The sequence below is a fragment of the Oryza brachyantha genome, chromosome 5, assembly GCF_000231095.2.
Source record: "Oryza brachyantha chromosome 5, ObraRS2, whole genome shotgun sequence".
NCBI classification, from domain to species: domain Eukaryota; kingdom Viridiplantae; phylum Streptophyta; class Magnoliopsida; order Poales; family Poaceae; genus Oryza; species Oryza brachyantha.
Window position 1 is genome coordinate 12,077,210 of NC_023167.2, and position 21,375 is coordinate 12,098,584.

Here is a 21,375-nt window from a genome sequence, read left to right on the forward strand (position 1 = left end):
TCGTCGTCACACACATCCGTCATTTGAAACGGTGACAAAGGCCTCTGGCATCAAACCGACGGTCGGTTTTTATTAGTACTGGTAGGTTCTTAGTCTGTTCCAGAATTTCTGGTGCAATATCACTATGGTCAGATCAACAAACATATTCGTTCATGAGATTAGTTGTACAAATCTTTCCTTCATTCATATAAAACCGCATCTTTGCACAGTTTCTGCATTTTTCAGCGTCTGCCTGCGGGTATCGGCGTGCAGCGGGAAAAGGACAGCGATTTATCGTCGGATTCCATCTCTCTCGCTGCACTCGCTCTACACCTGTCAGCTGCACGGGACACGCGGCGGCCACGCTGTCCGAGCCAAAGACAAGTCATGGGCGCCACGTGCTGCTCGCCCCTCGGAACCCGCGACGGTAAAAAATACCGTCCACTCCAAGTGGACCTCTCGTGCATTTAGGAGATGTCTAGATTATTAAAATTTTTGAAAGAAATATCACGTCAAATATTTGACCAAATGTTAGAAAGTGTTTTTAACATGAATGAAAAAAGAATTTCACGGCTAGCCTGAAAACCCTGAAAACCGCGGGACGAATTTTTAAGCCTAATTAATCGGTCATTAGCATATGTTGGTTACTGTAGCACTTATAACTAATCATGGACTAATAGGCTCAAAAGATTCGTCTCAAGATTTCAAGATTTCTTCTATAACTGTGTAATTAGTTTTTTGGTTCATCTATATTTAATAATTTATTTAGATGTTTAAAAATTCGATGAGATGTCTTTAGAAAAAAATTTTGAAAGCTAAACCAGATCTAAAACTTACTTTCTTTCCCTGTCTCTTTGACACTGTGCTGTAGGAGTACTTCTGGTAGTACACGTATCTTTTTCTTCAGGCTTTGGAGTGAAAATTGTTAAAACACTCAACTAGTAGCAAATAGTATAGCACTGTAATCAGAAGAAACGCCAAATTGGCAGTTCATATATGATCTGTAAAGGAGTCTGGATTCTATTGCACTTGTTACAGAATGTTGCTCTTACATCATCAGGGCACCCAAAGAATGAAAAGAAGAAAAAAAAAGAAAGAGAGAGAAAGCAGAAGAATGAAGAAAAAGCTCTTGCAACTAGTATAGGCTAACCAAGAAGATGCTTTATGAGGACCCCCTACCATAAATTATTCTTCTCCCTCCTAACAACACGAACCGAACGAATGCACCGTGCACGGAGGCGATCCCTACCAATAAATCCAATTCTATTTACAGGATCTCCCTTTCTTTACCCTTCTTAATTATACTCTCCTCCCAAAGCCCCAACCAAAAACGAGCAGAAAAATGGAAATGGAAAAGTAATCAGAAAGAAAAGAAATAAAGAAAAAAACATGGGCAAATTAACAGCTGTGGTTGATCGATTAATTAACACCTAATCGACGGAGAGCTTGGTAAGTTGGTTTAACAAGCCACGCCTACCTCGCCGCCGCCGTCGTGGCCTTGCCGCACGCGGTGGCGTTCTTGAGGTGCAGCCTCGCCGACCGGAGCAGCTCGCCGAACCTCTTGATGTTCACGGTGACGTTCTGCCGGTCCATGTATACCTTCTTCATCTCCCACCACCCGCGGCTGCTGATCACGGACGGGTCGCGCACGACGGTGCTGTTGACGCCGTACTCGGCGGCGAGCGAGCTCTCCTCGGGCGCCACCTTGTACTCGAGGTACTCGAGGCCGAGCTGCTGCGCCGGCTTGCCGTAGAACGCGTCGGCGGCCCAGTCGAGCCCGACGGGCACGATCTGGAGCAGCACCGTACCGGGGCGCATGAAGAGGAAGTGGGTCACCGCCGCGCCGTGCACGGCGACCATGGCGTCGGCGGAGGCGAGCGCGGCGTGGATGGCGGGGAGCGGGGTCTGGCGGCGCAGGTTCATCACGTGCGGCGCGAACCCGGCGCGGCGGCAGGCGGTGACGATGTGGGGCAGGTTGAGCAGGACGCGGTTCTGCTTGCGGATGAAGATGACCAGCTTCGGCTTGGCGACCTTCGCGTGGTCGTCCGGCCGGAGGCACGGCCGTGACGGCGGCGCGAGCGCCAGGGGCACCGGCGGCTGCGCCGCCGCCGTCGCCGACGGCGTCCGGCTGTAGCCCTGGTGGAGCAGCGCCTGGAAATCCTGGATGCCCTTGCCTGCAGCCACGAGCAAATTCGCAACCTTTAGAGTTGTTGCACTAGTTTTTACAGCACCATCAATAAGAGTCCTAACAAGGCTAATTCTGAGTAATCACGTGTTAAAATCTCACACATTCCGTGGATCCATTAAATACTCCTATTCAGAGTTTATTGTTTCGAAATGAAATAACATTCTGGATTCCTAATTATCGCAAACTTCAGAAAACAATTAGGAAATATCAAATGAAAAAAATTTAAAACCCCCATATTTAGCTTACGCTTATAAGCAAAAATTTAAATTTTAGACCTAAAAGTTAAAGTTAATTTTAAGATTTTTTATCATAATTTATTCTTCATTCTTTGTTTTTAGATCGCTAAGAACTCATACATAAAGTTTTATCATAAATTATTTTTAACTATTAAGAATTTGTTTCGCTTATTCTTTTAAAACAAAAAGACGAGCCTGAAAAAGTTGGATAAAATTTGATAAACTAAATTTGACGAAATCGAAATTGTCGACTAGAAGCACATCCTACCAGTACCAGACCCCACAAATTTTCGGTCCAAAACTTCTCAATACGTACTGTTATCCTGAGTTCCTGCCTAGCACGAGCCTCTCCAAAGCAATCAATCATCACTTCATCAGTGGCGGACTGTGCAAAAAAACAGCAGCCAACGACGGTCCGGCGATCCAGCGGCGGGACAAGCGGCATGGTCCCGCCAATTGCGTTAACCCTACTGCTCTCCACCCAGATTGATCAGTGATCACTCGCTCGCTCACCTCACTTGACCCAACCAGCCAAGCCAGCCAGCCAGCTAGCTTCCAATCTCGCTGCGTGCCGACGCGAACGACGCCTTTGCGTGCGTGCCCGGCTAGCTCAGCTAGGGCTCCGTCCGGCGGGCGCGACGACCAACAACCATCCTGGACGCCCATAGGCTACACTGCATGCTCCAACCTGCACGACGATGGCCGGCTGGGTCCGGGGCCCCGGAATGGATCCAAGGCCGGCTGCGATCTCTTTGCACTGTACATCACATATTGTAAGTGCCACCTGATGACCAGGCTAGATCTGGGTGTGACAGCTTCAAAGTTTTTGGTGATGGTGGTGGCTTGGCTTTTGGCTGATGAAAGCCTTCGGGCGTGGACAACTGATCTGGTGGCTAGGCTGGTCTTTGGATGGTTTGGTGTGATCTAGTCTTTGTCCAATTCCTAAAAGAACTTGCACGGTTCAATTCCTCCTAAATTCTCACAAAATTCCACCAAACCAAATAGACCCTAGATGTTTTTGTTCAAGTATTTTAAGGGTTGTGATAAATACTTTAGGAGTACCTTTTTTTTTTTTGCAAGATCCAGGGGCGGCTTAAACTTTGGTGTCAACTTTTTTCAAGTAGATGGTAATTCACTCGGCACATGCATGATTTACTGTCCTGAATGATTTGCATTTCATTTTCAGAACGAACCAATGACCAAACTATCATGTGCCTTAGCATAGATTAACTCATTACAATGCATCCCCTGTCCCCTGAGCCCTGAATCCCTGATGATTCGCAGCCAGCAAACAGCGTATAACAGTATAATCGTGCAAAGGACTAAATAACACTTACCTCATACTAGTACTTCCCTAATTAAGTAAGCGAAAGGGAAACGTTGAGATCTAAACAGAAAAAACACGGATATAAACTGTGCAGAGTTATAATTCATTTTTATGCTTCAATTTATTAAAGTGTCCACCAAACTGTACCGACTCAAACCCACCGACACAATGGCCATAACTTGCACCTGCTTTGAACCCATTATCATTACAACCCTCACTCAACTCTCTGATCATGTCCTCTTTCCCCCCACTTTTCTTAGAGCTTTAAAATTTTCCTTTTGAGAGCTTTTGTTTTGGTAGTCCAGTGATCTTTGAGTTGTAATCACAAGCTTCCTGCTCTACTTTCATTAAAGAGTTCTAGCCCTTAGGTCAATCAGGAACCCTTGCTTTGGGGTTCACAGTTATTAAATCGATTCCGTTTTTACTTCAACTCTTAGATCACATGGACTAACTTTCAATTCAACTATGTGTGCAGTGCGCTTACTTTAGCCAAATGCGCTTTGTCTTATGACTTTCACTTGTGACGCATTTCGTTTTTTTTTATCTTGGGGGTTAATATCAAACAATGAATTTTCAACCTCAATATTATGAAGTACACGATCCTATGCATCCTAGTATTGACCAATTCCATTAACTAAACATACTAAATGATTGCCTACTGTGCACCAGAGTTGTAACTTAATCACTATATGCCATATCCATTTGCCTAATGCCCATTCTGTCACTGTGAGCTCCAGAAAATTCACGTGACATCTACTACTAAACTTCCAGATACAGTTATATCTAAAACTATAAAACTTCACTACAATCTATAGCATGTGATGCAAGTGTCACAGCAGTTTGCTTCCCCAGACAGAGCAAGCGGCGCAGTACGTTTTGAAGATTATTTGGACGTGGCTTATAACTAGTAGATTTGTAATCGATGTAACGAAAAATAATTTTTAGGGCGGCACTTAGGCTGAGTGACGAGAATGACACAAAAACACCTAGATCTTCTACAATACAAAAATAAGTTATAAAATTTAAAATTAACTAGGTCTATAAACTAGTCCTGAAAGGGCAGGAATATGAACGGGGGCCCAGGCACCAGCGAGCAGCGCAGCTACCTTAAACAAGGTCCACACCAAAACGTGATCTTTCCTACACAAACGTCACCCCACGGACCAGATGCATCTCATCGCGTACCCATCCTACCCTCGCTGATGGGCGAAACAAAGGCTGATGCATCCCGGAGGCCGTTTGCTTCCGTGGCAGTTTTTGGTTAGCTAACCGCCCAACTCTCTCTCTCTCCCTCTCTCTCTCTCTCTCTCAATGAATCTTTCTATCTCCCTACTTGCATCAGGGAGTGGCATGGCATGGTCCCAGCAAGATAGGTCACCATCCCCTCGATGCCAGGCTCGGCAGAAGCGATCGAAACACAGCACAGCAGGCACGTAGAAAATAAGGGCCTGTTGATGCTGCGCTTTGACAGTAATGTCGTACCAGCCGGTGGTGAGCTGCATGCGTTGTTACACATCACCTCGAATCGTTAGTAGCAACAACAACTAATCCACTCAGCTGATTAGGACACCACAGCATTCTGTATGCGCGGTCGTTACAGATAGCCACCAGCAAGGGCCGGCGCCTCCAAGTCCCTACATGTCCTAGTCAAACCCAAATTTTTGACAATATCTTCTTATCACTTTAGGCTCCCCTTCTCTATTGTCTTATGAAAAGAAATTGCAAAATCTATGATAGAGAATATATGCTATGGATTCCCAGGCAACTACAACCATTGTTAGTGTGGACAAACTTTAGTTTTCATGTGAAATGGTGTTCACTGGTTTCTCTGCAAGATATTATTATGAGCATTTTTATAGTACTTGAGTAGGTACCAAGAATTGCTTTATTATTATATATCATAATCAAAGATATTATGACGCATGGAAACAATTCAGAGCACTGTACACATCATTGCCGTGCTCATCGACTAGATATTACGTGCAATCTAGTACTAAAAACCAAAAATTTTGAATTAATGGCTACTCTATCTTCATGAGGCTGTAGCACACTAGCACAGTGTCTTGGCTGCAGAAAATGGAAGGCAAGGATTCCCCTCAATGCCGTTCCAATCACAAAGGTGATGGAGAAAAGAAAGAGATGCCGTTGCTGTGCCGGGCTCATGCTGTGAAGCTTCACTACAACTGACAGACAGGCATATATAAAAACTGGGGATCCTAACCCTGGACAGGTATTCAAAGATGGGGCAGCATACGGACGTAATTTTTTTTAAAAAAACTTTGTAACATCAACACAACGCATCACGATTAACTAATACCCTGACCATTGTTTTATTTTAATCCACACTTTGATTAACAAAAACACACGCGCCTAGGGAGGGACCCAGTTGTAATTTTCTGAGATATAGGAAGTACGGCTTGCCTCCGACATGTAGCGGGGGTGAGCCGATTCTCTGCACGGAGGCACGGCTCGCCCCTACAAGCTTGGTCGAGATCAAAACAATTCCACGCACATGCAGCATCTCCAGTTCTGTTCTTGCTATGCCAGGCCAAATCAATACACTAATCCCCCCCGCCCCCACTCCCTCTGCAGGAGTAACGTGCTGTAATTGTGTGATTTATAATGCAGGGGACAGTGCGGTTTACTGCGGCCAGCACAAGATCCGCTACAGTAACAGCAGTTGGGATTATCTTATATTCTTATTTATTACTGTACCGGTGCGGTACATGGATTTTCATTGGGCTATAAATGGAAGAACACACTATAATAACTAAGGTCGGCCAAGTTTAATTGGACCGTGCAACCAACTGGTGGGTTTGTGAAGCTGGATGTGGAGGTAGGTACACTGGTGTGAGTGGAGCCCCTCTTGCGTTTCCTACCCCATAAATAAGCGATGCCCCAAATCTGACCCAAGTATTTCAAATCTCTCTATTGGAATATACTTAACTGGGATTCAACTGCTTACTCGACCAATTAGCATGGCTAATTTCAAAATTCAAACCAATGTAACCGAAGCTGTGATGCACATTGCAAGTACCTTCACTTCCCCTAAAAACAAACAATTGTCTATACTATAAACAGTACTAGTAATATACTATGTTCGTTTTTTTTTTTTTTGCAGGAATCGAAAAGAAGAGAAGTCTCGAGCACAAAAACGGCAGGGACAAGAGCACGATACGCGGTGGTGGAGACGCCGATTGGTTGGCGCACCGGCATCCTTCGCGCAAACCGCATTTGTGAGGAACAAACCGGCTTTTCCCCGCAGCGCTTTCGCAAAAGCCATCTCTTTTTTTCGCCAATCCACCCACCGGACGGGCGGGCCGCGTTCTATAATCTGCGCCATTATCTCGCCCGCGCCTCATGATCGCCGCAAGATTCCCGCGACCCGCAGCAACGCAACCCACCCATCGTGCTAGCTTGCTCGTTCGTCGCTTTTCCCCCGTTTTTTCTCCTCCCACAACCGAACCACCACTCCCGCCGGCCGCACACGCGCAGCCCACTCCCGGTGCCGTTTTTATACCGGCGAGAGAGAGAGAGAGAGAAGCCGGGCACGCGCCTGGCCTGCCCGGTCGCTGACGAAACGCACCGGACAGGATGGCGTCGCGTGCAATCTACTACCGCTACGGCTTTGGGGGTAAAAATAAACGGAAATGGTAACTAGGAAAATTAACTGTTCGCGGCAAATTAATTAGCCCCTGCCACGACAAACCGGGGCTAATTAACTGTGGTAACTAGGCGAGCACGACGCCTCGAGGCGTAGGAATGAATGATTTCTCCGACCAGCATTTAGCACGGATCTCGAATTCTCTCGATCACCGAACTATCGCACGCCTTTTTACTGCTTGTGCTTGGCTGCTGCAACTCCTACTACTACCCCCTCTTGCTGAAGCAAACGGGGGCTGGAGCCATCAACCACCGGTGGATCCCGAAATTCTAACGGAAAAACTAACCGGATCGCGGGGTGAATTGGGGGGAACATTCCTAACGAACCAGAGGCCCGAATGGGCGTCGCAACGCAAAGCGATCCAACGAACTCGGCGATTGCGATGTGGAAATGGGGATGTGGGGGGAATTGGGTGGGATTCGGGGGCGTACCGTTGGGCATGAGCTTGGGGTCGACGACGAGCTCGCCGTGGATGCGGAGGCCGACGATCATCTCGGAGAAGCAGTGGACGCGGCGGTCGTAGCGGAAGTCGACCACCTTGTAGTTGGTGAGGCGCTCCAGGACGGCGCCGTAGCGGCCCAGCCACCAGTAGTGGTACTCGAGGACGACGAACACCACCTCGCCGGCGAACCGCTGCGCCGTGATGAAGAGCGGGATCAGCCCGTCGCTGAACTCGTGGTACACGTTCCCGGTGTACCCGCCCGTCGAGAACACCACCGCCGGCACGCCCGGCGGGTGCCGCACGTCGCAACGCCGCCGCAGGCTGTCCTTGCCTCCGCTCGCGGCGGCGTCGCCGGTGGTGCCGTTGCTGCTGCTGTTGTCGTCCACCACCGGCACGATGGTCACCTCGTCGATGGTGCTCATGATGCTGTCCTCGAACTTGCGGGTGTACGGCCGCACCTTCTCCGGTGCGCTGCCGCGTGGCGCGTTGTACAGGAGCACCGACGATGTCGACGGGTCCGTGCGCACGTCGCCGCGGAGGTAGCACACGTCGCTCCGGTAGTGGCTTCGGTCACAGCACAGCGCGCTCTCCGCCGCTTGCCCGTCGCCCGCCTCACCTGCGCACCAATTCCACCGACCAGAGAGGAAAGCTCCAATTAGCATCCCCAACCGCCATGAATCAGAGAGCTAGGCAAGAGAGCGTCAGCTCAGCAAGCGATTAGCTCACCGTTGATGAGCGCCGAGCAGGGGAGGGACGCCGGAGAGCGAGTCTCCTCGCGGGCCTCGAGGTTGTTCTGGTTAGACGGCAGGTGGGTCTTGAACGCCTCCACATCCTCCCGCCGCTCCACGCGCTCTGCGGAGCAGAATAGCCGCCATTAAGGCACCCAAAGGGGTTGGGGGCGAAGCAATCAACTCACAAACCGACGGCCGCGAAAGCAAGAAGAGCTCGCAGCCGAGCTGGGTCAGCGCGGGGGGAGTACCTGAATCGGCGGTGGAGACGACGAGCGAGGAGCTGGGGATGCGGACCACGGTGAAGATGCTGTACACGGTGAGCACGAGCAGCGGCACGAGTCGGCACACATACCTACTCCTCCCACCACCGCCGCCGCCGCCACCCCACAGCTTCTTGTGCGGCGGCGACGGCGGCGGGGACCTCCGGATCCACGACGAGCTTCGCGGCACGGGAGGCTTGGGATTGAGGTGGTGATGATGATGCTGATGATGCTGCGCCGCCTGCTGCATCCTTCTCTCTATCTATCTCTCTCTCCTGCCTGCCCCCCCTCACCGCCGCATGCTACAGCCGGCCAACCTCCGGACCGCCGCCGCCACGCGCGCCCCCTGGTCCTCCTATTCACACAGCCGCCTCAGCCTCACCACCAGGTGCCAAATCGGGGCGCGCGATATATACAGCGCCGAGCGCCTCCTCGCGGCTGAATGGCGGAGGAGTGGGGGAGGGATTCGAGCGAGCAGTAGTAATGGCTGCTCACGATCACGCTCACATCAGAGGAGGGAGAGGGAGAGTTGAGGAAGGGGGGAGGTGGGAAGAAATGGAGGAGAAACAACAATCCGGTCGGGAGGAAATAGGAATCACATGGAGGGAGGGACAAGGGGAACGGGGACGGGGTGGATTTGATGACGCTAATTATGTGCGTGCGCCCGCGGGTGCTACTAATTCGCGAGTTCCCCCTGATATTATCCCCCTTCTTCACCTTCGCCCGCTATTACTTGTGGGCTGTCAGCAGCTAATCCGCACTGCACACTACTGGCGCCTGGCGGTCAAAATCGTTATGTCGCGTGGATTCAAAATGGGACTGCCCGTGTGCTCGTGTTTTTTCTTTTCTTTTCTGAAACACGAAGGAACGTACACTTATGCAACGTACATTTATTTTTTTTCCTCTTTCTTCTAGCCTTTGATATAACTATGCTCAGTACAACTCTATCCTTTAACAAAAGTGATGAGAAATATACTGTATATCGAGTGATGTAACAAATATTGATTTTGCTATCTTCCAACAATGAAACTCGGAGTATTATTCCATGTTGAAAGGAATATATTTATGTTTTGTGTTAGTAATTGTTTCAAGGAGATATACTTATTTGTTATTTCTAGACAGATATATATATATATATATCAGTACAGATCAACTGAACATTACATAGATATTTTCCTTTGTGGCATAACACAACTTTTTAATAGGGTTTTTGGGTTATGACGTATCAACTTATAGTGTCATTGTTCATAAACATATTAATATTTATACAACTTTCTTGCTTAGGTTTCATGGTGGCTAGGGGCAAAGCTAGCACGTAACCATCAGGGCCAGTAACCTTTTGTTAATCCTACTTTAAGGCTGAAATGGTTTGAAACCATAATATTTAAAGAATGACCCTAGTAATACTATTCTTTAACTCCACCACTGGGTATAAGTGCACTATAAGTAAATTCACGGACCGATCTACTTACAAACCATAAATGGTGACTCACCCGTGACAACCATATCACCAAAGCGTAAAGTGAGAATAACAGTGTGTAACTAAATACTACTTAAGATACATAAATAGATGCTTAAATAAATGTTTAAGAAGAGAGTATGTTAATCGTATCAAGAGCCATAATTTTTATTGATCGAATTAATTTTGAGTTTTGACTGTAATCAGGAGGGAGCATCACGGTATCATGGTCTAAAATGAGCATGTCGCTTGAATTACGGATTTAGAGCATCTTTCTTCGAAGTATGGGACATTTGTTACTAATACGAGGACCTAGGGTTTATTAAATTCATGTATCATTATGTATCAGTAACAAAGTCACGTAACTTTGAGCAGAGAAACCTGATCCTTCAAATACCCCCAAGTTTGAACGTCGTTGTTTATTTTACTCCGAAGCCTTTAATATAGTTATTGTACATTCTACATGGTATTATAACACGATGATTAGCATTAGCATACCTAATGGCATCGTTTATCTTTGGCAAGCTTGGATCGAAAGTACAGTAAGATTGTTTAGTCATTTTGGTTTTCAACTAGCCGTTCAAAATCTAATATAATCAATTTAACGGCATGCTTGATTATCTCACATGCTAATTAGTACAACCTAAACATGATCTCCTCTAGTTTTTAAGAGTTGAAAAGATAAATAAATATCCTTAGATAGAAGTGTTTTACGTACACTTAACATATTCGATATAAAATATGGCGAGAGTTTTATTTTCTCACAGAGGCTCTAAATTATAAATACTAACATAGTAGTAATACTGTGTAAACGCGGCTATTACTTTCCAACTTAAAGTATATTTATTTTAAAACAACGATGTCATTTTGACTTACCTTACATTTCATCCTTTTGGGAGATGGATTTTCAACTTTTCTTTCTTGCGTATCATTTGAATAGTTGTCAAAACATTAGAAAAATAATAGAATATAAATATAAGATATAGAAATATATAAGTTCAAATTTAACTTTTATAGCTTATAGCAAAAGATAAATTAAACTAAAATTATTATGTGTGCATTCATAGTTATATTTATTATTTGTATTACAACTGGTAGAAGTTAAATTTAAAATTGTATATGTATAGAGTGATATATCTCATTTAATCTATCTTATTAACTTTTTTATTTTTTTCAAAAACTATTTAGGTGAAATGCAAAAAATAAATGGATATCAAACCAAGTGATTAAAATATTTTTTCATTCTTTTGTGTTTTTTATAATCACTCGTAAGTAGAAACCAATATGAAAAAGACAATTTCATACAGTATACCATACCGTGACTAGCATTCGTGACACTATCTCTATTTTTAGCCCTAAACCATTGCCAAAGCCCCGAAGTCCAACCTCGGTCGGTTGCCAAAACCATTTCTAGCACACCACCGCTCCTTCCAAATTCCAACCTCGAGCACGGCAGCTCACCTTGCCTAATAAGCAACCATATCACCCCCTAACCGTTTATTACACAAAACCGGGTGACATGACAGTGACCATATTTCTAACGGCGACTCGGCCCGGCCGGGGACGCGGGTGCACCACCTCGCTCGGTCCAAACTCCAGAATAACACCAACACGCGCGGCCCTTTTCACCCAGCCAAGCCAGCCAGCGAAATTTTTTTATTTTTTAAACTTTTGTAAGAAATAATTTTATTACTAAAACTTCGGTGAAAATATTTCTACCGCATGAATCTTTTGACAATGCCACCAACATTAGCGTGGCCAAACGGCTTGCCACGTTATTGTATTGGTGCCGTGACCAAAAGTTTCAATTTTAAAAATATTGTTCTCAAAGGTTTAGTAATAAAATTATTTCTTAAAAATGTTTAAAAAATAAAAAATTTCCCAACCCCCCCCCCCCCCCCCCCCCCCCCCCCCCCCCGACCCACTGCATCACGCCCGCCGTCTCACGGGGTCTCGGTCGCGTCTCGCGTCGCATCGCACGCTGGCGACGCGCCGCCGTCGCACGCACTCCATCCCATTCCGCGGCCCGCACGGCTGCTCCCCCTCTTGTCTCCTCCGCGAGCGCGCTAGCCCAAGAAAGGAATAGCGCGCAGCCACGGACGGGCACACGCGCGCGCCGGCCGCGCGACAGTCGTACAGGTTGGGAGATACCTGGATTTCGTCGTGCGGTTTCCTCCCGACGGGTGGAACGGATCGGAATCGTCGCCGCGCACCACTCGATCGCCAGCTCCGCCACACACCACGCACCCATATGTTCGTTCCGTCGCGAGCTCCTGCATGCTTGCGCGAGAGTACTAGCTAGCTACGTGCGCTCCACGAACGCTAGGGATAATCGCGACAGATACGTGGAGGAGACCGAATTTGATGCGAGAGATAACCGAGGAGGAGGACAAATCAAATAATTAACCGGCGTGCTAGATGAGTCGTCATGGAGTCCAACAGGGATCAGCACTCCACTGCGTAGCTACTAAGCAGCAAAAGAATGATTTGATTATTGGGAGTGGATGAGCAGGCAGGGTTAATTAGATTGAAAAAAAAGTGTTTGTTGGGGGCGAACTAGAGGGAGAGGAGGAATTAGATTCTTGGGGTTGGGAGGGTTAGTGGAAATGATCACGTCATTGGCTGATCGAAAAATTATAGTGGAGACGCCGGCCATACATGCGGGCGTTGTCACAGGTTTCTTGCATTGTGTTTTTTTCCTTTCATTTTCGTTCCAGGACCGCTTTTTGTTTGTTTCTTCTGTGGAGTTCGTACGCGTTGTTCCTTCTGGAGAGATGTCGTGAGCTACTATCTGGCCTTTGTGTGTTCCAGAGAACACATGGTTTAATGTTTTACGTGGGGGGAAATGGTGACAAACTGACAATGGCAGCAGCAGGGGGGTGAATTTCGTGAAGTCACTGTCCTGTAGATATGCTGCCGGTGGAGTGACCGAGCGAAAATTTTGCAGAAAACGCAAACGTCGGTGGGTGACATCCACGCACGCAGTCACGCGGACATATATATACTGGAGTACTAGCGGCTATTCTGCCGTAGGAGCACTTTGTTGCTGCTGCTCGTGCTCCCTGCTACGGAAGCTGTGGATCTCCTGCCTAGAGCAAATTTGGTCATCCATTTTTCATTTGGATGATCATCTAAAATACTTTTATTTTTTATATCTCTTTATACTTCCGCAGATCATTTATATATAACATCTTTTGCATCTATTTGGAGGATTGGAGAGAGAACATCTTGTTTATCTCTCCTAATACGGATGGCATCAAAAATAGATGATGAGATAGAGATTCTGCTAGAGCTCAACTTTTACTCTTTATCATCTATTTCTAGAATGAAGGATGAGATAGATTAGTTGTTAGGAATGCTCTAACACCAGCCACCGTTGCCATCGTCCACAGTGCTAGCAGTACATTACACGCACTCTCCTCGTATCATGCAGCAGCAGCATCAGTAGCCGCTAGTACTGGACTACTAGTACTGCACTGCACGCGGCGTCACGTACAACACAGTTGCATCATGCATGATGCATGCATGGATCGGATCGACCGAGCGGCAGGTGGTGGCGGGGCACGGAAACTACTGCAGAGACGCCGGCGAAACGGTAAAAAAAAAAACGAGATCGAAACCGAAGCCGAAGCTGGCACGCGGCGCGTAGGAGTACGTCCGCGCGCTGTACGCTGCACGAGCCGGGGGAACCAACGGTTGGTGGCTGCCGCTGCCTCTGCCTGCGCCCAATTTATTTCGCCGCAGCCGATCGAGCAGCAGTAAAAGCGCTAGTAATGACGAGCCACGAGGGCATCTGCTCGGTCTTCTGGATCGGAGGGACGGCAGGTTTAGGCTCCGCTCCGTTCTCACTAGGTCGTCTTTACGGATCGGGATCCGCGGCAGTCGACTACCTCGAGCAGTCGTCGTCAGAGACGAAGCTAGAGCGAAATAAAGAGAATGCTACGAGTATCTAAATTTGAATCAGAGAAATGAATATATGATGAAAAGTTATAAACTTTAGTTAAAATTTTTTCGAAGGGGTTCATGGGAACCCCCTTCCTTCAAGCAGCTTCACCACTGGTCGTCGCTGTTGGGCTTACATGTCAGCGACGAGCTTCCTCTGCAGTACTGCAAAGGATCTGGTTCTGTCTTTTACCTTGTTCGTGTTATAGTCCAAAATTTAAATTTTTAACTTTAAATATATATATATAGTCGATTTTAAGTCTTTTATCAAAGTATATTTTTCAACTTTGGCTTTTAAATCAATATGTATATAAAAGTTTTATTCGCAAACTATTTTCCGTTTGTAAATATATCAAATGGGTTTTCTCTAAACACCCTAAAAATGACCCTATCGGTATCTTCTCATATTTTTTGCACATTTTTAAAATAGTTAAATGACACCTTAAAAATTGATCATTATTTTATCTTTTAGAAATATATCTTTTTATTTTGTAGTAATTAATACTGTCGTTTGGATGGAGATCGTGATGAGTTCTCTCATGGTCATCTTTTGTCCTATAAAGGAAAAAACGAAACGACATATTTACAAACGGAAAATAATTTACGAATAAAACATTTTTATATGTTCATAGCGGTCTAAAAGTTAAGGCTAAAAATAAACTACGATAAAAAAGTTTTAAAATTAACTTTAAATTTAAGTTAAAATTTTAAGTATAAGCAAAAACCAAAGTACGTGGATCTCTGTCTCCTGCTGCATTAGCTGTGCAGTGAAGACGCTCGGGCGCTAGAAAATTGGTTTGGTCGTGGCAGGCTGTGAATGTGAATATCTTGTGGGTGCTAATAGGTAGGTAGGCCCATTGCATGATTGTGAGGGTTTTGGGGTGGTTTGGACTGCAAGGGAGTATGGACTAGCTAGACCGCCGGCCGGTTGGTGTCACGTACGTGCATGCGAGCGGATCGGCGCATGATTATAGCTTCAAGTGCACACCATCTGATCCCAGGTCAGGTCGTGGTAGGGTTAGATACCGGGGTTGTCGATCCAGGACTACCGGATTATGAGAAAAAATCTGGTGACTTCATAAAAACGATGGTACCTTTTTACAGTCACAAATGTTTGTTGTGGTTCAGGCAGCATCCAAACTTTTTGAATTTTTGAGCAGGGAGTAGCCAAAAATAAATTTTGTTAGCTAGATAATTTTTAGAGCAATTTTACCATCCTTAAGTAGGTACCAAGAGTTACCACTGTTTTCTATGTAAAATTTAGGATCCCTTAGTACCTTAGATACTAAAATATACTAAATTTTATATAGAAAAAGTGATACTTACGGTACCTCCTCGAGAATGGGAAAAATGCTCTAATTCTAAACATTTCAGGGCGTGTTATTGGATTAATTACCAAATTCATTATATTTTTGAAATCTTAAACATGTTGTGGATATACTTACTGATCAGTAATGTATTATTTATGGGTTCATTGTGAATTTTGGAATTTGATTTTAGAATGTTTTAGCCTTTTTCTATACCACCTTTGTTGTTGAGCTCTATTTTCATACTCACTACCACTTAGGATTTTCTAACATTTCTAAATTTATATGGATAGTAATGGACCTATGAATATATATTAATTAACAGATGAATATAAGTAGAATAAAATGTCTTACAATATATATAGAACAAATGTAATAATCCCTAAAAAACGACAGAACACTATCAATAAGAAAAACAATTCAAAAGTTTGGCTTTTCTAAGAAAAGGTGGTGTAAAGCATAGGCTGCATACCCATGGAAAATTCTCTACAAATTTGTGTTGGGCGCTATAATATCTTTCCTTCTCACCAACCGAAACGGTCTACCGATTCAAAAAAAGAAAACCTGGAAGGCTGGAAGTGGCCAGCACGTTTGCCACTGTTTCGTCCGGTTGCACTTGCACAGAGGTGGACCAACTAACCTGAAGCCTTTTGCCGTTATTTCGCGACATCTTTCTGAGTCGGGTGTTATACATGCTTGTGATTGTGAGTGTCAGGTAGCTAGGCTGCCCCTCAACGGTAAACTATTCCCTGGATCATTACCAAATCCCTTCCCTTTGTCCGTCCGTGTTATAATTTACTATCAACCATGGCTTTACACAATCACAAGCAGACATAGGAAAGGACAAGGCAGCACGATCAGGCTGAGCTCACACTCACCGTAATGTTTTCGTTTCTGATTATGTTTGTAGGCTAAAATTTAAATTTTTAACTTTAAATTTAGTTTTAATTTTAACTGATTTTTTACCGAAGTTTATTTTTTAACATTGGCTTGTAGATCGTGAAGAATTCATATATAAAACTTTTATTCATATATTATTTTTTATTTGTAAATATGTCATAAAAGCTAAACAATCACCCCTCCATAAATTACTTACTACCTACGTTCCATAATAACTTCACTTTTCGTTTTTCGTGTCCAACGTTTAACCATTCGTCTTATTTGAAAATTTTGTATAAAAATTTAAAAATATTAGTTACACATAAAGTACTATTCATATTTTATCATCTAGTAACAATAAAAATATTAATCATAAAAAATTTTAAATAAGACGAAAAATTAAAACATTATATAAAACCTAAAAAATAAAGTTATTATAAGACGGAGCTATCTGAGTGTTTCTGGACAGTCGAACTGGGATATGATACGATGCATCTAGACCTGGATGGTAGGTGAGGTACGTAGCTGTACGTGCCAGGATGGCTGGTGAATCTGCTGTTGCCCAGAAGCTACGAGCCTACGACGTCGTCGCATCTCCTCGCCTATTTCAGCTAAAATCAGCCGATGGACATTCGTAGGGGCATCATCTAAATTGGAATTGTATACTCGTCGGTAAGATCCACGTGTGATGGTAAATAACCATGCTGCCATATGACTATATGAGGACATTCGAGTTCTAGAAAACGATCAGCTGAACCACGTACGAATTCCGGTTGATCGATTTTCAACCGAAGGGGTAGAATTTAGGCCTCCTTAAAAGAGCAGGATTAAAAAGAAATAAGGTAAGGACACAACTTCAACAGGAATGCAAATGTGACAAAGAATTGTAACACATGAAAAATACAATAATGATAGCAGGAATCGTATGAAAGATTTACTCAAAGAAAACTTTCGAGATTGGTGTTTTTGCTAACTTTCCTACAAAACCTACGTTCATCTTACTATTACTCCTCTGATTTGATAATAGTTATCGTTTTGGATAATAATACGATCTTCTAAATCTATCTTTGATCGTGATTTTTATTATAATATATACAATAAATGAAAAATGTTTTTCTTTTATTAAATAACACTTTATGATTCATACAGTTTTTCTAGTAATTTTTAAATAGATATTTTATAAGTTATCAATAGTACGTTCTGGTACAAAACGACAATAATAATAAAACTAGAGGTACGATACTTAGGAAATTCATAGGATTTTAGAAATCATTTGTTTCAAACGACTATATAAGAAAAGTTCATATAAAAAATGAATCATATAAAATTCCTACATAAATCCTTTGATGAGTATTAGCGGTTAGAATGCCGTTGATGATGAGGAGGAAAGTTGAGTCGTTGTACTGGCAAAAGCGCCAAACTATTAAAAGTTTGCGCCATTAATTTGGGGGCAACACAGCTCACAGCCTAACAATATGCCACGAGCCGGTGTATAAGCGGGATTGGGAACCTTCGGTCATGGACGAGCCATATTAATTTCTCTCTTCTTTTCTTACAAGGAAAGAAATTAACGAGTTGCAAGGGCGTAGGGCTAGCTAGTCGTCAAATGTATGTACGACTTTGCAGAGATGGATATATAGCTAGCTAGCCAGCTGGACACATTTAACATTTGATGGTTTTGATACCCTAATGTTATGGAATGTAGTAAGCATGTGCACGGTTGTATATAATACACATTCACATTATTGCTACAACGGTTGTTGCGTGTACTAGCAAGCCATATGAAAATGAAAAATGCATTAGTACGTTTATTGGCGTGTGAGAAAAACGTAGGAACTTAGATCTCCTTTAAATCGCAGAAATGTTATAGGAGTATGCAGAAATATTAAAAGTTTTCATAGTACCAGTTTAAATCTCATAAATATATTTTAAAATTATCCATTTCAAAGGAGGCTTCACAAGATTAAATCCCACAAAATGTCCATGAAATTCCTCCATTCCGAATAAAGCTTTGTTTGAATGTTTTTAGATTTATTCGGGTTAGATAAATATTATTATTTTCATTTTATATTATAAGTCACTTTGAGTATTATTGCAAACCAAGCATCTTTGAGTTTGATCAAGTTTATAAAAAAAATATACTAACATCTATAGCAATGAATTAGTTTCATGAAATACACAATTGAATATATTTTTATGGTGATATATCTCGAGGGTCCCTATTATACGATGTCCTTTTTTAAAATGGGATGAATTCTATAAGGTACCAAACATCTCACCGGTACCCCTGATACCAGAATGATAATAGCTAATACTTTGTTAGTACCAACTGATACTAGAATAGTAATAGCTGATATACTGTTAGTAACGACTCATACCAAAACAGTACCAATAATACTCATCAGTACAAGAATAATACTCTAAAATATAAATGATATCTTCAAATATAAATTCTAGTGAAGAAATAAATTGAAAAATGATATGTATTCTAGTTTTTTCAATTTAACTTATAAAGAAAAATAAAAAAAACTAAAACATGGTCATATGACACTAGTTGTCTGCTTGACTAATCAAATCAGTCTAAGATGCACCGCGGATAGCACAATTAACATATTGGGTCTTGAGGGGGGTGTGCATAGTTAACTTTTCAATGGAAACTGACAGTACCCTGTTCCAAGCAGTGGGGACAAGACACCATCCTATAGTTTTTCCCAATGATTTTATGTTAAAAATGTAGCTGTATTTTTCTATAAATTTGATAAAAAAATAAAGATGTTTAGTTTAAAATAAATTTAAAATGACTTACAATGGGGTGATTGTTTGAGTTTTTCATGAAAAAAATCAAACGGTATATTTGCAAACAAAAAATAATTTATGAATAAAACTTTTATATATGTATTCTCGGTTATTTAAAGAAAATGATGAAAAATAAACTTCGATGAAAAAAACTCAAAATCAACTCCAAATTAAAGGTTAAAAATTTAAATTTTAGCTTATAAGTATAAATAGAAACGAAAAGATGGGGGTGAACATGAGATTGATAGAGTAAGCCGCTTTGACAAGTCTGCAAGAAAAAGTGTTACGCTTCACTTGACTTGATTGGCTTAAAACCCTACGTTCAGTAAAGTTTGAGATGCCTGTTAGAATAGGTCAGTTCCATTAATTGTCACCGCTAAGTATTGCATGGTCCCACACTATGTCAATTTCACGGCTAATCCCATCGTAAACAATTCGAATTCGTCAAACCGTACGTCATTGTATACCTAAACAGAGAGAAAGTTGGGCATCTGAACATCAAGTCGCCATAGGGGGAGAAAAATACCGGGGGCACTAATTGGAAGACGAATTCAAAGGATCGTATATTAAGGCAAGGCTACATTATTTTGTCATATTATTGTTAGCTTTTATATATTTTTTTCTGAAATATTAAACGTTGTATTCTTTTACATAAAGTTTCTATAACGAAGTCCGTTATCTCATTTTTCTAAAATAAATTTAACTTTATAACTATTTCATCGTTTAATTTATACTATTAAATAGATATATTATTTTATAAATATTTAATAAACGATTAAATTAACTTCTATAAAGGTAAACATCTGCTGTAGAAATATGAGACGATAAACTTTAATTTTTTTTATAAAACTATCTTTTTGAAAAGCATACTCGTAAAAAAGAGAAACAACTGATACTAGTACAGTTAAAAGAACACAACCAGACCTAAGTGTTCAGACCTTCTTCAAACATTGGACATGATAGTCTCGTGTGCATTCCTCTAGAAACTGTAAATTACGCAACTCTGTGATTTGACCTTTTATGTTAAGTTACAATTGGTGCCTAGCGGTATATGTAAGTGAAAATTGTTACCAGATAAATAATAAATAGGATACATTTTTATATATCCGAGAAAATAGTCGTTATTTCTTTTTCCTGAACCATACGATGTTACCTTTTTTTTTGAGATTTTTTACTGGTTTTCTTAAGCAAAGATAGTCGTATAATATTATCTAGCTTAAGTTTTCGTACAATCCTAAAGTTTACGATATATTGACAAATTGCTTAATAATTCGATCAAGTTAGAAAAAAATATTAAATTTGAAGAGTAAAATATATACATTAGTGATATTGTGTTGATATCTTATCTGAAATTCCTAAACTTTAAAAATACATATCCATGTGGACCATGCTCCTAAAAGTCTACTATCAAAGTATGAAGCCGGCAAATACTCCTACACGAGAATTACTTGGCAGCAACATGCTCTTGTTGAGGTATCATAATTCATAAATGGGACTAGCTAGTAGCTACGTACCCTTTCTAGATAAAAATCTTTCAAATATAACTATAATATAACTAGATTGTAATTATGTTGTAACCAATAGTATAATTATATTCTAACCAATAGTATAATTATATTCTAACTTATGAGCACAACACAAAGTTATGCACATATTTGCTACTGAGGTCCCAGGTTTGATCCCTGCCTGGTGTATGCAGGGCAAAATTAGCTCCCCTCTTCTCGTATGAATCTTAATATAATCTAACGGTTCAAAAATTTATAGTTTTAGAAGGAAAAAGGTTTATCTCATTACTTCTCGAGAACCGTATAAATACTCATATCCCTTTAAAAAAATAACCCACAACCCAACATATATATTCTTTAGAAAAAACACACACACCATGGTTTTTCACCCCCACAAAAACGCAACATAGTGTTCACTTCGTCTGGCCTGGTACTCTGCTCAGTGCACAAACCTCTGCCTTTCCAGCCCGCTACCCAACGCAGGCGCCAGGCGGGCACGCACGCCGGCCGAAGAGTAGTCTCCCTCCGACGGCCACCGGTGAGCCGTCGTGCTCCTCCCCCGGCAGGCGCGTACACATGGGCCCTAGCAGTGACGGAAAAACTAATCACGTGTAGAGCTAAACTAACTTTATGCTTCATTATTTTTAGAATTTATATGGT

General features: G+C 42.6%; 1 protein-coding gene across 1 annotated transcript; it reads right to left on the bottom strand.

Moving 5' to 3' along the window:
• Positions 1–942: 942 nt before the first annotated feature.
• Positions 943–9,458, bottom strand: LOC102704148 (xylan glycosyltransferase MUCI21-like). Its single transcript, XM_040524219.1, has 4 exons — positions 8,816–9,458; positions 8,563–8,688; positions 7,826–8,452; positions 943–2,153 (listed from the first exon to the last, which is right to left on the bottom strand). The coding sequence occupies exons 1-4, from the start codon at positions 9,075–9,077 to the stop codon at positions 1,453–1,455; spliced, it is 1,716 nt and encodes a 571-aa protein (XP_040380153.1). The 5' UTR covers positions 9,078–9,458; the 3' UTR covers positions 943–1,452.
• Between the last annotated feature and the right edge of the window lie 11,917 nt (positions 9,459–21,375).

What these genes read in the sequence shown, in the direction of transcription:
- LOC102704148 (XM_040524219.1), bottom strand. Translation starts at nt 9,077, where the DNA reads ATGCAGCAGGCGGCGCAGCATCATCAGCATCATCATCACCACCTCAAT. An exon ending in CGTCTCCACCGCCGATTCAG is followed by an intron (nt 8,689 to 8,815) that starts GTACTCCCCCCG and finishes TCTGCTCCGCAG; the next exon opens with AGCGCGTGGAGCGGCGGGAG. An exon ending in CTGCTCGGCGCTCATCAACG is followed by an intron (nt 8,453 to 8,562) that starts GTGAGCTAATCG and finishes ATTGGTGCGCAG; the next exon opens with GTGAGGCGGGCGACGGGCAA.